The sequence below is a fragment of the Oncorhynchus kisutch genome, linkage group LG8, assembly GCF_002021735.2.
Source record: "Oncorhynchus kisutch isolate 150728-3 linkage group LG8, Okis_V2, whole genome shotgun sequence".
NCBI classification, from domain to species: domain Eukaryota; kingdom Metazoa; phylum Chordata; class Actinopteri; order Salmoniformes; family Salmonidae; genus Oncorhynchus; species Oncorhynchus kisutch.
The window spans coordinates 57,549,395-57,565,995 of NC_034181.2; the positions used below are offsets into that span (position 1 = coordinate 57,549,395).

The window sequence follows — 16,601 nt, forward strand, 5'->3', positions numbered from 1 at the left end:
ATTCCAACATATGTTACATAAGCACTTGCTCGTTTTTGTTTGTTTCACTGACCATGATGGATTATCTCTATACGGGAACATGGTACACTGCTGGTTTCTTAACGTTGGTCATGTGGTGTCAGCCCTAAAATAATACCTCCATTTTACAACTGCTGGGACATAGCGGTATCACCTCTGTAATACAAAGCATATATTTTAGGGGGCTGCTGACTAACATACTGTATATTTACTGCTACAAGTCGCTTTCCAACATGTGCCGAGATGTGTTTTGCTCTTATTTTATTTACTGGTAATTAATAGAGGAACATGTTGTCAGGCTGGAATTGCACTTAGTTGTGAACAGGACCAGCAGTTATTGTGCTAAAGATTGTACTCTTTTGCTGAGATCGTTTCAATAAATACCTAAAAAGGGATTTAGTTTAATAACATATGTTAATGTATGCTCTATTGCCGATTTAAAGTTAGTGTAACTGTCTATTTTGTATGATCCATTTGAACTTCTGAAGAACACGAAAGTTTTCCAAATTTTTATTTTAGTTTTTTTTTAAACATTCGGAATAGAATTGGACTTATATTTCCATAAACATTACAAAGCATTCAGTAGTCCCAATGACAATGAGCAAGGAAAGTAAGTGCAGGATTGGCATAGAATTAATTTCACTAAGGCACTGTCACTGTAAGAGGACACAGTGGAAACATTACCTCCACCTCGTAAATTAGGTCAAGCATAATTGACATTGTATTAAAAGTCTCCTAAGAAAGAGTACAAAGCAAAGACCAGAAAATACTGAAGAGGAAATAAATTAAATTAAGTAATTATTTTCGTCACCTTCGTACATTGATTCCACAGGAGGTTGGTTGCAACTTAATTGGGAAGGACCTGCTCGTGGTAATGGCTGAGGCAGAAAGGGGTGGAATGGCATCAAATACATCAAACATGGTTTGATGCTATTTCATTTGCTCCGTTCCAGCCATTATTATGAGCCGTTCTCCCATCAGCAGCCTCCACTGATTGAATCGCCCCAGACCAAAACAACTTAGTGGCAAGTGATGTTATAGACCTAAACAGGCATGTCAATCAATTTATCTCTGTGTGTTCTAACGGTCCAGGAGCACCAGCATTCAATCATGACCTTACTTCCTCTAAGGCTCGTCCACCATGACATATGTCTGAAGCAGCTCGTCCTCTGAGGGCTGAAGGATGGGGCCCTCCATGTCCTGGTGCTGAGGGCCTGCGGAGGGCTGGTGGTCAGCAGCAGTAGGGTCTAGCACTGGGGGGTCCAGGTGGCTGGTTGGGACATAGATGGAGTGAGGTGGCTCTTTGATGGTGTTGGTGGCTCCAGGAACGTGTTGGTGGGGACTGTCTGCTACTTCACAGCTGCTACAGCCTGGGATGTTACAGACCGGCACCAGAGAGGAATGGCACATTAGAGGCTGGCTCTGGTACCCTGCAGAATCCTGGTGAGGAGACCCATCATGGCAACTGGCATGCGGCAGTGCTGTCTCTTCTACAGGGTATTTCAGGTTCTCCACCTTGTGCTCCTCCACCTTATGCTCATGGACATGCAATTGGCCAATCCTCTCAGCCAGCTTGCTCAGCTCGTCTGCATCATCTGCCTCCTGACCCTGTCTGGTCACTTCTACCTGTGGAGGAGTTGGTCCATGGATCGTGGCAGTAGTCTCGCAGGCCTTATCTTCTGGAGGCTGGAGTTTTGGGACTGCTTCTGTGAGATGGGGTTTTGGTGCTGCTGTGGCGTGAAAGGAGATGGACTGGAGACCACTTACATCACTGCCAGCTAAATTGGCTGGACTGCTACCTTCCTCAGGTGTGTTCTCTTTGATAAGTCGCCTCCGCACTACAGGAGGTCCACCCAGTGGCTTACTGAATATTGGCTTCTGCCTTATGGCAAGGTCTGGGTAATTCTGCTGCATCTCCAGGATAGACCGGTCATCGTTCAAGAATGCCCTGGGTGGTCTGATTCCTGGAGAGTGTGTCGTCTCAATGGGCTGGACCTCCAAGTTGAGGGTTATCTGTACATCATCCTGTTGCCTGCCTGGTGTGCTAGCAGTGACACGGTTCTCCTCGGTTAAGTCTCCCTCATCTGTCTCCACCGGTCCTGGGTCTACCAGGGAACAACCATTAGATAGACCCGTATCTTCATTCTCCTCTTGTTTTTGCATTTGTGAGGGCTCCGTTTCAGAGTCCTTTGCGGTCTCCTCGGCAGCCTGGGTGTTATGTAGTGGTGCAGCTCTCCTCTGTAGAATCTCCAGACACTCAGGCTGTGACCGCTGACCCATGAGCTCCAACAGGTACTCACACTCTGCTCGGGCCAGGAAAAGCTCAAAACCCATTTTCATGGCTGTTTCAGGGTCTGAATTGTCTGTGAGTCGGTACTCTGTGTCAGTCTCCAGATGATACCCTATTGTTTCAAGGATACTTTTCGTGGCACTCTTTGTCAGGACCGGCTGGATGCAGTAGACAAAGGGGCCAGTGAAAGTCTGAGTGGGAGATAAGAGTCTTAATTATCACAACAACAACTCAATGAAACGTACGAAAATGATCACTACAGTATAGAGAACATCTGTGCTTTAATCCTCTCCAGTTTCAAATCATGCTTCACTTTTTGACATTTCACAAGCCCGGCAAATAATTTAGTCTGTACAGTTTACTTTCACTTCCTGATATGTGACAGCTGCACCTTTGAATATGTGGCTTGTGATTAGAGATGACGTTTCAATGTGAAACCATAGTCATATATTATCCCTCTATTTCTTACTATGATGATAATAATTTGTACATCTGCATTAGGCTATCCTAGCCTAAATCTAAGCCCATTTGCTTGGGTGCATTGCGCAAGATAAAAGCAGGCTAGGCCTAATTGTCGAAATCGAACTATGAATACCATGCCAATTATATTTTTTACCTTGAGCATCTTGATCTCCTTCTTCCATGGGTAAAGAAACAGATTTACACAGAACATCTCCAACACCTCTGTGGCTTTGATGAGCGCACTGAAGAATGCCCGACAATCTTTAAAGCCGGATTTTACGCATTCGAATGCAGTAAGGTAAAAGTCCAAATTAGAAAATCTTTCTCCGGGGTCTGTCTCTAACAGCAAAAATCGTCTAGCTCCCACGGTAACCTGTTTCTCTTGGCATAGTTTCAGGTTACCTTTACTCCATATCTGATCATAGTAATTTAGGTAATTGTCGAAAGCCTCTTTACGCGCTACAGGCGTTTGGTCACCGATACCATCCTTCATGTTTTTTTTTTTGAAAAATACTGTTCAGTTAGGCTACACGCTTCTTATCGGATTTAGAAATAACATGGGAACGAGAAAGTATGACGAGTGGAAGTGAAAGACGGTACACCATTGATATTGTTCTGACAGGTTTGTCAAGTAGGTAAAACATTTACAAAATGCGGAAGCATGGCTGTTTCGCTACAGTTAGGCTACGGTGACATTAGATTTGCCCATGTATCAATGAAGTTTCTCCTTCAGTATCGGTTTTGTGTTGCATAGCACGACTGACATCTAGAGGACAAAATATAACATATCCTTTCTAGACTGAAGACATGCATCTTCCAACAGATGGCGCTACAGGAAAGAAAAATACATCATATTCTAATCATGCCACAAACCTGAGATGATGATGAAACGGCTGGAGCAGCTCTTCTCTGTAATGTTAATTAATCAACTTCCAGTTGTATCTCTCTCCGTCAGGTTGTTTTTCTGTGCTGCTACAGGTGATATATGTTACAGTACATGTTCCACCAAAAACAATGAGATAGAGAATGATGATAAACCCTTGAATTATGAATGCATAGCTGCAGCAGCCTGATTTAGAGCATGTTTCAGTTGAATAGTGATAATGTTAAAACTGTTTTTCAATGGTATGGTGATTTTTCAGACATTTAGGTGATTGGATACCTTCGAAACATCACTGTAAGACACATCTATGAGGTTCTATCACAGATGATGTCCACCTGACCTATGGTCACCTCTAACTCGCCACAGAGACCAGAGCAGCTCCAGAGAGATCTCTTCTGCTTTGTCAGTCACATCAGGAAGGAAAACACAGTTTGAAATGATTCTCCTCCTAAGTCAATAAGATCTGGGTGAGTGCAGTATTCACAAAGCCTCATAATGGACGCTGTGGACTTATTATCTAGAGTGCAGTGGCACTAGATGAAATTAGCTTTCTGCTGGCACACCCTAATAGGAGCCTTGCACTGGGCAACAAGGGTAATTAGGAGCAGAGCAACGGCACAGGCCATCTGCTCAGTCAGATTTACATTAGCTAGCTAGCCCACCACCCGAACACAACATTCAGAGCAGATCAGAGGGGAATGAATGGCTGTCAACGGACAGGATGTCACAACATATTCCCATACGTTATACATGGCAGGATTCGATTGGTTAAACGTTTAGGGGAAACACTTAGCCAATGTAGATAATTGCGCTACACTGTTTCTGCACTTTTGGATGCTATACAAACACTCCTCATTCCCAGCTCCCTCCTCTACTATCCCTATGTGTATCAATAGTAATGGTCCTCCTCCTATATTACAGATACTACTCCTAGGTGTGGCCTACACGTAAAACAGGAAGGCGATTCCAATGCCCAGAGTCGCAAAACCAGGACGAACAGTCACACCCGACTCGAATCATAGAGGTCAAATGTATTTAATTTCCCCAATATAAGAAATGAATAAAAGCTCTAATACAAAACATGGATATACGTCGATGACTGTGATTATAGGAAACAAGAATCTTTTGTCACACAGGACAGTTGTGCACAACAGTGGGACTTATAGGGGAAACTATACATTGGAAGTGTACGTGTACAGCGTTACACATTATTTCACATTTATGTTGAACATGGACTTATTGTGCTACCAAAAGGAAGTAAACAACAAAGACAAAACAGCATGTAAGACCAGAGTTGAACCGCATTGCAGTTTTACCTCAACAGGTGTTGGACTAGGTCTTCCAACACAGTTACAGTGCATTTCGAACTGACTTGTAAAGGCAGGTAAAGTTGCATTTCTGGATGACTCTGAGTGTGTCACGATGCACACAATCTAATACGTTGTACTATATTCACTGCATTGCACTTTTAAGATTTCAGTTTATGAAACACAAGAACATCATTATTATTGTATAGCATCGCTAGATTTCCCGCAGCTACATAACAATAAGCAATAATGCTCATTGTCAAATTATTAACACATCATTTTCAGCCCAAACGTGGCTTTGTTTATAGGGCTTGACATGACCATTCTGACCACAAATAGAATATGTATGTATTAACAAGTGATGAGAACGGCCTTTTGGTTTTTAAAAGCCATTTAACAGACTCTCTTCAAAGTCAAATCCATTCGATGATGATTGGCACAAGAATGTAACGCAAGAAAAATAACCTGTTGATCTTTAATCTTTAGACGTTTCTGTCTAGTGCCAAGAAATCTGTGTTGTCGTACATCTACATTCTGGTGAATCTCACAACAACTATTTAATAGTAGTCCTTCTACAGTTATACACATTATTGGTAAAGCTATTCTAAATACATACTCATCTCTTTATAACTTTTATCCACAATGCCAGCAATGCAATCATGCGACTAATTCATTTCTAAAATATTCTTTAAGGGTTCATCAGTGAGGATTTCACTTCACAATAAAGGATTTGGTAAGATAAATGAGGGAGACAATGAGAAAGAGAGGGGGGCTGGAACAGAGATAACAAGTTCTGGGCCAAATGCAACGGTGACAGGGGGTCATTGACTCCACAAATACGTTTTTATACACAAAATATGGACATTTTCTGCTGAGTACTTTTTTCTGGGGTTTCAATGATGAACATAGCCTTATCTGAATAACTTAACAAAGTAACACAAGCCTTGAAAAAGAACAAGCCATTTGGAAAAGGAAAGCTCTTGGTTTGTTAATCAGTGTTTCAAGTTACTATGGCTACAATGTTAAGCAGTCTAACAGTCTTAGACTTCGTGCTTGGCAGGCACAGTCATTTTTATACCATTTATACATAGATGACAGACATGTAAGAACAGTTCAACTGGAGACAGTTTATCTGTACAATGAATACTCACAACCAAAAACAAAACACTGAATAATAATTTGGAATCATTAAAAAGATTCCATCATATCGAAAAATACAATGTGTCTAGACTGAATAATAACTTGTAAAAATGAATTGTTTATTTTATCATAATATCAAAGATGACAGTACTAAAGTATAGTAAACCCCTAATCACAGTAAACTGTGTGCTCATATTATTTGTCCTTCCCACCAGTTGTCAAATACCATTGTATCTCTGCTACAAGGTATATTGTACTTTGATGTTAGCTGGCGAATGGGTCAAGCGCATAGTAATTTCGCTCGTGAACACCTAAAAAAGCTCTCCAAAAAAAGAGGAGTAGCGAGAGAAAGAGAAGAGGAATGTGTGGCGGTACACGTTTAGAGACTGAAACAGAACAGTTTGGATCTAAATAGGCCTCAGCCCCCAGAGGGGAAACCTAATTATAGAGAATAGACAGTATTTCCAGCTCATATGAACGTGTTTATATCCAGAAACCATATAAAACCATATACCACAAGAATAATTTATTTCAAATAATAGTGCAAAAAAAAATACCTACTCTTAGAAAAAAAAAATCTAAAAGGATTCATCGGCTGTACCCATAGGAGAACCCTATTTGGTTCTAGGTAGAACACTTTCAGGTTCCATGCAGAACCTTCTGTGGAAAAGTTTCTATGTGGAACCAAACGGGGTCCTTCAAAGGGTTCTCTTACGGGGACAGCCGATGAACCCTTTTAGGTTCTAGATAGAACCTTTTTTAATAAGAGTGTATAACACTGGGGTATATTTATCAGTTGAAATTACTGGACATTTTACAGACTGTGGGAGTCCTAAAGTCAACTAAATATAAAGCAAATATTATTTGCAGGTAGAAAATATTAATAAAACCATATGGATATGTGATGGAATGTGAAATTAGGCATTCTTTCTAGAGTGTTTTTTATCAAGAGCGATTCCATTTCAACACAACAAGAACCAACAGTACATACAGAATATCTATGTGAAACCACTTCAGGTTACCTCTAGTGTTTTTTTGTGTGCTAAAAACAGACTTTGATAATGCTTCCTAAATGCGTGAATGCCTCCTAAACTGAGACCATTGTACAGTATGAAGTGAATTCCCTTTGGACAGAAAGACCACACTCCCAGCCCCAGGTAACCAGTAGTAGCCCTGTGATTTCATGGCAGTGCCCCAGTAGTAAAGGGAGAGAGAGTGACGAGTGGTGCGGGTAACATCGTGGGAGTTGGGGGACGCAGCTTGTCCAAGTGGTAGGGGGAAGGAAAGGAAGGTGCAGACTGAATTCAGGTTCAACCCAAAGTTTCCGCTTCAGTCCAGAAAGTCCATCTCTTTTGATACTGCCTGTCATGCACAAAGGGACACTGGAAGAAGCAGAAGAGAGATTTCAGGCTGTCCTACTTAGACTGGGGTGGGGGGTGTGGCTGTCCACACGAAGGGCATTGGAGTGGACTAGCCCAGTCAGCTCTACAGGATTCTGTGTGCGACAGCCCGGGCTCTCTGGGGACTATGGTTGTCCTCCGAGGGATGTTTGAGCAGGTCCATGGGCATCAGAGGGATGGGCTGGTTCTGCCTGCTCACCACCACCTCGTACGGGGGCGCCTCCTCCAGGGGGAACGCTGACTGGGAGATGGAGGATATTGGCTGCTGCCGGAGCTCGTGCAGTCCGATTGGGTAGTGGGAGGCGGCGGCGCTGCTGGCGGACACCCAAGAGGCCCCAGCTCCAGTGGACGGCTCCTCCATCTCCAGGCTGGTGTAGGTGGCCTGCTGGTGGCCCCGCTGACAGGGGTCCGTGAGGGAGTACGGAGGGGGGTCATCTGTGGGGACGTATATCTGTGTCGCACCTGGTCCCACACATTCATCATAGCTGAAATAAAGACGAGTATATCAGGTAAATACGTTAAAAGAGGTTTCAAAAGGCCTAAGGATATCTCCAACCTTCAAACAGTGGTAGGTCAAACAATTTAGCCTATGCCGATGGACCTGGATTCTATGTTTGTAGTTAGCAACATCAACACAAATTAAATGTTTAACATAAGAAGAGACAATGAATATGACATGACTGCTGTCCTGGCTGTCTGGTGACTAAACATAATCGAAATTTGAGCGGTGAAAGAGGCCTGTTAGAGGAGACTTGTTATCTACTGTGAGCTCTGTTCCTGTGTGGCGGCTGCTAGTCTTGGTCTGGTGCTTTCTATGGGAGAGCCTGCCAATGGACAGTTATTTCAGCTCTCACATAACCCACAATCCCACAGTGCACTAGAAGTCTGTCTAGCACATACAACCACGCTACTAGAGCTGCCGGGCTCCATAGAGGCCCTGTAACACAAAGGGAATACGCGGAGAGAGAAAGAGAGGGCGAAAACGGTGTCAGTCAGGCCGACTGGCTTGAGATACATTTGCCACGGACCATCGTCATGTGTGAACCACCCGCTAAATCGCTCTCTACCACCCCGACCGCAGGGGATATCTGAGAATAGAGGCAAATACAGCGGGATAATTGAATCTGTGGAATTGTAAACAGCATCACTCAGAGAGCGGGTGTGGGGAAGCAAGGCAAATGGCACTGTGGCTGTGGATTACTTAATCCTGTCACCTCCGGGCTGGGCCGGGCGATACACTGAGAGATTTAATGAGGAGAGAAGGCATTGCGAGCCGGAGTAAATGAGATCTTTATTAATGATAGACTGGATGAGAGTTCCACTTCCTCTGCATAGGGCTGGGAAAACAATATTTTCAGTAGCAGGTTTAGCTAAACGGAACAGTAGGAACATTCACAATGGCTCTCATATATCAGATGAGGCCAGGTATAAAGTGTATTAGGTATACACGGAGTGTACAAAACATTAAGGACACCTGCTCTTTCCATGACATAGACTGATCAGGTGAATCCAGGTGAAAACTATGATCCCTTATTGATGTCACCTGTTAAATCTACTTCAATCAGTGTAGATGAAGGGGAGGAGACTGGTTAAAGAATGATTTTTTAAATCTGTGAGACAATTGAGATATGGATTGTGTGTGTGTGCCATTCAGAGAGTGAATGGGCAAGACAAAATATGTAAGTGCCTTTGAACAGGCTATGGTAGTAGGTGCCAGGTGCACCGGTTTGAGTGTGTCAAGAACTGCAATGCTGCTGGGTTCTTAATGCTCAACAGTTTCCCGTGTGTATCAAGAATGGTCCACCACCCAAAGGACATACAGCCAACTTGACACAACTGTCAGAAGCATTGGAATCAACATGGCCCAGCATCCCTGTGGAACACTTTCGACACCTTATAGAGTCCATGCCCAGACGAATTGAGTCTGTTCTGAGGGCAAAAGGGGGTGCAACTCAATATTAGGGAGCTATTCCTAATGTTTTGTACACTCAGTGTATATTTTTAGCCATCACATTACCCCATTCTGTTCTAAACATTATTCTGGAGGGTTTCAAATGGTTTTGAGGTAAATTAAAGTATGTGAGCTACTCTCATAGTCAGGTATCTTCTCCTCATAGAGACTCATACAGTCAGATATCTGCTCTTCATAGAGACTCATAGTCAGGTATCTGCTCCTCATAGACTCATACAGTCAGATATCTGCTCCTCATAGAGACTCATACAGTCAGGTATCTGCTCCTGATAGAGACTCATACAGTCAGGTATCTGCTCCTCATAGAGGCTCATACAGTCAGGTATCTGCTCCTCATAGAGGCTCATACAGTCAGGTATCTGCTCCTGATAGAGACTCATACAGTCAGGTATCTGCTCCTGATAGAGGCTCATACAGTCAGGTATCTGCTCCTCATAGAGGCTCATACAGTCAGGTATCTGCTCCTGATAGAGACTCATACAGTCAGATATCTGCTCCTGATAGAGACTCATACAGTCAGGTATCTGCTCCTGATAGAGGCTCATACAGTCAGGTATCTGCTCCTGATAGAGACTCATACAGTCAGGTATCTGCTCCTGATAGAGACTCATACAGTCAGGTATCTGCTCCTGATAGAGGCTCATACAGTCAGGTATCTGCTCCTGATAGAGACTCATACAGTCAGGTATCTGCTCCTGATAGAGGCTCATACAGTCAGGTATCTGCTCCTGATAGAGACTCATACAGTCAGGTATCTGCTCCTGATAGAGGCTCATACAGTCAGGTATCTGCTCCTCATAGAGGCTCATACAGAGTCAGGTAGCGGGTCCTCTCCTCGGGTGGTGCTCAGTGGGACAGTAAAAGATGCTGTTCAGGAGTCTCAGTAATGACTGCTTGATTTCAAATGAGCCGTGCAGCTGACTAACTCCCCGGCCTCTGCTCCCTCCACCCTCCATCACTGTGCTGCAGAGGGCTGCCTGTATGCCTGCGTGCAGAGCTATTTTAGACTCCAGCCGCGCTCTGGCTCATTCAGACAGACTTAATGTCCCCAGAACACAGCAGGACAGAGACATTTCACATGATCCGGGGTTACAGACAAAAACAGGACTTGCCATTAGCCGGTGCTATAGTGCAAAAATGGTTCATAAGGGCATTTTCTATGCAAGACTACAGTGGGCCATTAATTTGCCATATAGCAGTACAAATCCAGAGTGAAACCTGACGGACAACATTGACTGTATTCTAAAACTTTCCCCCCTTTTCCCCCCTATTTTACTTGGATTGACGATTTTTGATTAAAAAGGTGAGCATGATCTTAGATACTTTATAAAAAGGTGAGCGATACTTTGTAACTGTGTAACCAAAGAAACGAAACAAAAAATGCACTCCTTTCCGCCCTCTGGCTCTGTGCGTGCAACGCTCAATACTGTAGCATTGCTCTGTTATGTAATGACTGCATAACACAGCAAAGTCAAAGCAGTGGGCACAGAAACGCCAACTTACTATTGAGAGGTGATGACACGACTGGCAGTCAGTGGTGATGCATACAGCATCTTTCAATTACTTTATTTTCTTATCTCAGATACTTTCTTCTAAGAGTTGAAGAGGAGGATGATGCCCCACTTCTTATTGGTAAACATTGCATTATCTTATTCGTTCAAATTCCCTCTGGTTACGTGCTGTTATTGAGTAGATTGTATCCCATACTCTTATGCATCATTGGCTATAGCTGTGCAGACAGCTGGGCAGTATCAGAACTGACCAGGGGTCACCTGACTACTTGAAGTATCCGGATGTTGTGGGTAGAGAAGGATTTGTTTAGCTAGTAATCACTGTAGGGCACTGGGGCCCTTCAAAAGCACGGAATCAGGAGTTCCCAAACATTTTGGGGTCTTTGACCCTATTTTGACATAAAAAATGTTTTGCGACCCCACCATGTAAAAAAAAAGTGATGGAATCAACGGCAAATGTTTACTTTTATAATTAGACAGTCTATTATAAATCAGTCCGACAGTATTTATGACAGTATTTCAATCTGAAGAAAGTATAGTTTGAAGTGACTAAAATGCATCAAAAAAATGTATTGAGAAGTTCAGAAGATCATCAGGCAATCATTTTGTATAACCTTCTGTGTGGAAAAGAACATAACCGTTAATTATGTTTTTTCCCACCCTCGTCTGATTTAGTGCCTGGTCTTGTCCACTCTGTTCTAATGAGTCCTGCGTAGCTTGTGGGCATCGTAGAGGGAAACAGAAGGCCTGTATGTGTTCCTGATAATCTTATCGTTCAGTGATGGGGTCATAATATTTTTGTCCAAAAGATAGGGCGACATTTGTAGGAAGAAAACAGAAACCGCTCCGTTTATTACAACCGCATATAATGGCTACCAGATTTTCAAATCAGGCAACCCCACATGAGTTCGCGACCCCTACTTTGGCAAACGCTGCACTAAATACTGTACATAACACCCACATATCTCTCAACCTTTCTAACCCATACTGTTAGTCAGCTCCAGTCAGAAGGAATATCAAGTTATCAGCTGTTGCCCCGGTTACTTTCCTCAGTTTTTTCCCCCTACTCGTTTTCATGAATAAATTATGACCATGCTGATCCAGGAAAGAGGGTGAGAGTCTCAGCTTACAGAAGTGTCTGTGTGTGTGTGTGTGTGTCTGTGTGTGTGTTTGTGTACGTGTGTTTGATATTCATCACACAGCTCAGCAATATTATTAATCCCTTCAAGGGTGCAACAAACTACCAGCTCCACATAAACACTGAAAATAGGACTTTTCTCTCTAAATAAACACGCTGATACAGACATTTGTTGAGAGTTTGCCAGGTATGGTAGCGCTGTGGACACCTGCGGGCTTAGCTGTTTTCATGCCAAGGTTTCATGAGCGTTTCACCAAGCTGAGAATCCCCCCTCTGATTCCGGTGAGAATATTTTTCACGTTGCAGTCACCCCCCCCCCCCTTTTATGGGAACTATAAGTCCCCTAGGATGCTAACACAAGGTGTTGCATCCTAAAAAGGATGAATTATTAGCTAGCAAAGGCAGATATAACACCGCTACAGCCTAGCCCTGTTTAGATTGTCTAATCAATCCTGCCTGCAGTCTACTGCTGTTTTTAATCATCAACATGCTTTATGGGGTGGTAGGTAGCCTAGCGGTGAAGAGCATTGGCCCAGTAATCGAAAGGGCACTGGTTTGAATCCCTGAGCTGACTAAGTGAAAATCTGCCGATGTGCCCTTGAGCCAGGCATTTAACCCTAATTGCTCCTGTAAGTTTCTCTGCTAAATGAGGTAAATGTATGTTTGCATACACATTCATTTCCCTGAGCACAGTTGTATAATTTGTCATCTTGGCTTAATTAGTCATAGGATGAAACTACAGTATGGAGAACCATGGGACTTCTCCAGAAACACCTGTGGTGCATATGACACAGAATGTGTTACTTTCCAACGCCTAGAGAGGCATTCACAACTATGATACATGAATTCAGGCGCATTAGGCGGTCCAAAAGTTGGAAGTAAAGCACAATACTATATACTGTAAATCTTTAAAGGTATACAAGGTACTCCAAAGCCCAAGGAGAGGTGTGGGTCACTCGAGGGAGGACCTCTGGCTTCTGGCCTGTAGCTCTGGAGAGATGACAGCACTGACTGGAGCATATGGCCCGGTCTGTCCACTGCACTGCAGGGCTGGCACAGGGAGCTCATTTTTTCAGCTCCCTGGCACTGTCAGATGCCCATTGCCTGTAGAGCTACGTACAAGAGCAACAGTGTGTGGTTATGAATGTGCTGTGCATACATTATTGTGCATATACCTGCAGATGTTGGTGTGAGTTTGTGCGTGTGAGTGAATGCATGTGTGTGTGTGTTTAGATTAGTATACACTCAGTTTACAAAACATTAAGAACAACTGCTCTTTCCACGACCAGGTGAATCCAGGTGAAAGCTATGATCCCTTATTGAAGCCACTTGTTAAATACACTTCAATTAGTATAGATGAAGGGGAGGAGACAGGTTAAAGAAGGAATTTTAAGCCTTGAGACAATTGAGACATAGATAGTGTATGTGTGCCACTCAGAGGGTGAATGGGCCAGACAAAAGATTTAAGTACCTTTCACCCGGGTATGGTAGTATGTGCCAGGCACACTGGTTTGTGTCGAGAACTGCAATGCTGCTGGGTTTTTCACGCAAAACAGTTTCCCGTGTGTATCAAGAATGGTCCACCATCCAAAGGACATCCAGCCAACTTGACACAACTTTGGGAAGTGTTAGAGTCAACATGCGCCAGCAACCCTGTGGAACGCTTTCGACACCTTGTAGAGTCCATGCTCTGACGAATTGAGGCTGTTCTGAGGGCAAAAGGGGGTGTGAGGTGCAACTCAATATTAGGAAGGTTTTCTTAATGTGTTGTATACTCAGTGTATACAGTACCCGTCAAAAGTTTGGACACACCTACTCATTCAAGGGCCTTTCTTTATTTCTTTACTATTTTCTACATTGTATAATAATAGTTAAGACATCAAAACTATGAAATAACACATATGGAATCATGTAGTAACCCAAAAAATGTTAAACAAATATGTTTGATTCTTCAAAGTAGCCACCCTTGGGCTTGATGACAGCTTTGCAAACTCTTGGCATTCTCTCAACCAGCTTCATGACGTAGTCACCAGGAATGCTTTTCTAACAGTCTTGAAGGAGCTCCCACATATGCTGAACACTTGTTGGCTGCTTTTCCTTCACTCTGCGGTCCAACGCATCCCAAACCATCATAATCGGGTGATTGTGGAGGCCAGGTCATCGGATGCAGCACTCCATCACTCTCGTTTTTGGTCCAATAGACCTTACACAGCCCAGAGGTTTGTTTTGGGTCATTGTCCTGTTGAAAAACAAATGATAAAGGCAAACCAGATGGGATGGGTTATCGCTGCAGAATGCTGTGGAAGCCAATGCTGGTTAAGTGTGCCTTTCATTCTAAATAAATCACTGACAGTGTCACCAGCAAAGCACCCCTACACCATCACACCTCCTCCTCCATGCTTCACGGTGGGAACCACACATGCGGAGATCATCTGTTCACCAACTCACAAAGACACTGGTTGGAACCAAAAATCTCACATTTGGACTCATCAGACCAAAGGACAGTTTTCCACCGGTCTAATGTCCATTGCTCGTGTTTCTTGGCCTAAGCAAGTCTCTTCTTCTTATTGGTGTCCTTTAGTAGTGGTTTCTTTACAGCAATTCAACCATGAAGGCCTGATTCACGCAGTCTCCTCTGAACAGTTGATGTTGAGATGTGTCTGTTACTTGAACTCTGTGAATTATTTATTTGGGCTGCAATCTGAGGTGCAGCTAATTGACCATTTCTGAAGCTGGTAACTCTAATGCACTTATCCTCTGGGTCTTCCTTTCCTGTGGTGGTCCTCATGAGAGCCAGTTTCATTATAGCGCTTGATGGTTTTTGCGACTGCACTTGAAGTTCTTGAAATGTTCCTCATTGACTGACCTTCATGTCTTAAATTAATGATAGACTAGTCTTTTCTCTTTGCTTATTTGAGCTGTTCTTCCCTTAGTATGGACTATTTGGTCTTTTACCAAATAGGGCTATATTCTATATACCCCCCCTACCTTGTCATAATACAACTGATTGTCTTAAACGCATTCCATAAATTCCATAAATGAACTTTGAACAAGGCACACCTGTTCATTGAAATGCATTCCATGTGACTACCTCATGAAGGTGGTTGAGAGAATGTCAAGTGTGCAAAGCTGTCATCAAGGCAAGGGGTGGCTACTAAATATTTGTTTACATTTTTTTGGTTACTACATGATTCCATATGTGTTATTTCCTAGTTTTGATGTCTTCACGATTATTCTACAATGTAGGAAATAGGAAAAATATGAAAATGCCTGGAATGAGTAGGTGTGTCCAAACTTTTGACTGGTACTCTATGTAAATAACATAACAGTGTGGTGTGTGTGTGTATGTGTGTCTGCGTGTGTGTTTGTGTTGGGATGTGCCCAGTTCTCCCTCTGCGGAAGCAAGTCCCTTCACAGGCTCCACAGGTGAGCTGCTGATCTAGGTGGTGTAAGCTCTGTAGTTTCCCTGAGCCATCTGTGGCAATGGCAGCACTGCCCAGCATCACATGCCTTTCCCTCCATCCATCCACTCCACCCTGCTGCCTCCTATCCCTGACTATGCACACAATGTACACTACAAAACACACTCTCTCTTTTATCCTCTCCAATGCACTGGTCCTCAGCCAACAGATTTAGATATTTCTATTTTGCACGGGATATTCTTCCTGATCTAAATCTACCTCAATCTATGTCACATCTTAGCCTAGATTCAGGCATAAGAAAACATCCCTGTGGTGTGGTTGATGTTTCCTACATGAATTGGAAGAGCAGCGAAGAATACGTAGCTTGAGAAGACGTAGTTTGGGAGTGATAAAAGCACATTAGGTCTCAGACACGAATCGTGCTTCTGTTAATATGAGGAGTGATTTCCCTCCCTCCACAGCGTAGCAGAGATTGATGGAGGCTATGAGAGGCTGAGGCATTGACAGAGTGGCTTGTTCAGCACCAACAACCAAGCCCACCACCAGCACCACCACTAACCCCATCTAACAGTGTAGCCTAACATCCAAACCGATAATAACACCAGCTCTCTAAAGGCTTGAAAACACAAGCACTACTTGCCAATTAGAAGCTAGTTATCCTGTCTGGTCTTATCATCAAATACGTTGTGTTAGCATAGGACTTTCTTAGCTGTAGCTGTGACACTGCAAAGATCAACACCGTTTTTGACAATCTGTTGATCATTAGCATGTCTGTCTCATTAAAGGACAAGCTCTGACTATCAACAATCAGGTGTTGGTATTTAGAGCAGAACAAAGACTGTTAAGAAACACGACTGGACATGTTAAGAGACACGATTGGCTAAACCTCCTCTTTCTCTCACTCGTGCCCACTCTCTTGTAAGCCTTGTTTATACCTGGCGCTAACATGCATCCTGCGTCCTGATCTTGTCCACATTCTGATTGTGCCCACATCTTCAGATATACATTTACACGTGGTGTTTAAATGTCTCTTATCCATCCACTGTGTCCACATTCTG

General features: G+C 43.3%; 2 protein-coding genes and 1 long non-coding RNA gene across 6 annotated transcripts in view; 1 reads left to right on the forward strand and 2 right to left on the reverse strand.

Annotated features, from left to right (window-relative positions):
• Positions 1-512: 512 nt before the first annotated feature.
• On the reverse strand, positions 513-3,499 carry LOC109895500 (uncharacterized). Its single transcript, XM_020489214.2, has 2 exons — positions 2,925-3,499; positions 513-2,499 (listed from the first exon to the last, which is right to left on the reverse strand). Exons 1-2 carry the CDS (start codon positions 3,261-3,263, stop codon positions 1,144-1,146), a joined length of 1,695 nt encoding a protein of 564 aa, XP_020344803.1. The 5' UTR covers positions 3,264-3,499; the 3' UTR covers positions 513-1,143.
• On the forward strand, positions 3,489-6,644 carry LOC109895503 (uncharacterized). The gene is made up of 2 exons (XR_004210859.1): positions 3,489-4,120; positions 4,575-6,644. It is a non-coding gene; the product is annotated as an uncharacterized LOC109895503 (long non-coding RNA).
• The window catches only part of LOC109895502 (protein BEAN1-like), a 54,221-nt gene continuing 42,292 nt past the window's right edge, over positions 4,673-16,601 (reverse strand). For all 4 annotated transcript variants that reach the window (XM_031830732.1, XM_020489216.2, XM_031830734.1 and 1 more), the window contains one exon: positions 4,673-7,985. In XM_031830732.1, coding sequence (XP_031686592.1) covers positions 7,586-7,985 — 400 coding nt within the window. In that variant the 3' untranslated portion in view covers positions 4,673-7,585. The remainder of the gene's footprint in view (positions 7,986-16,601) is intronic.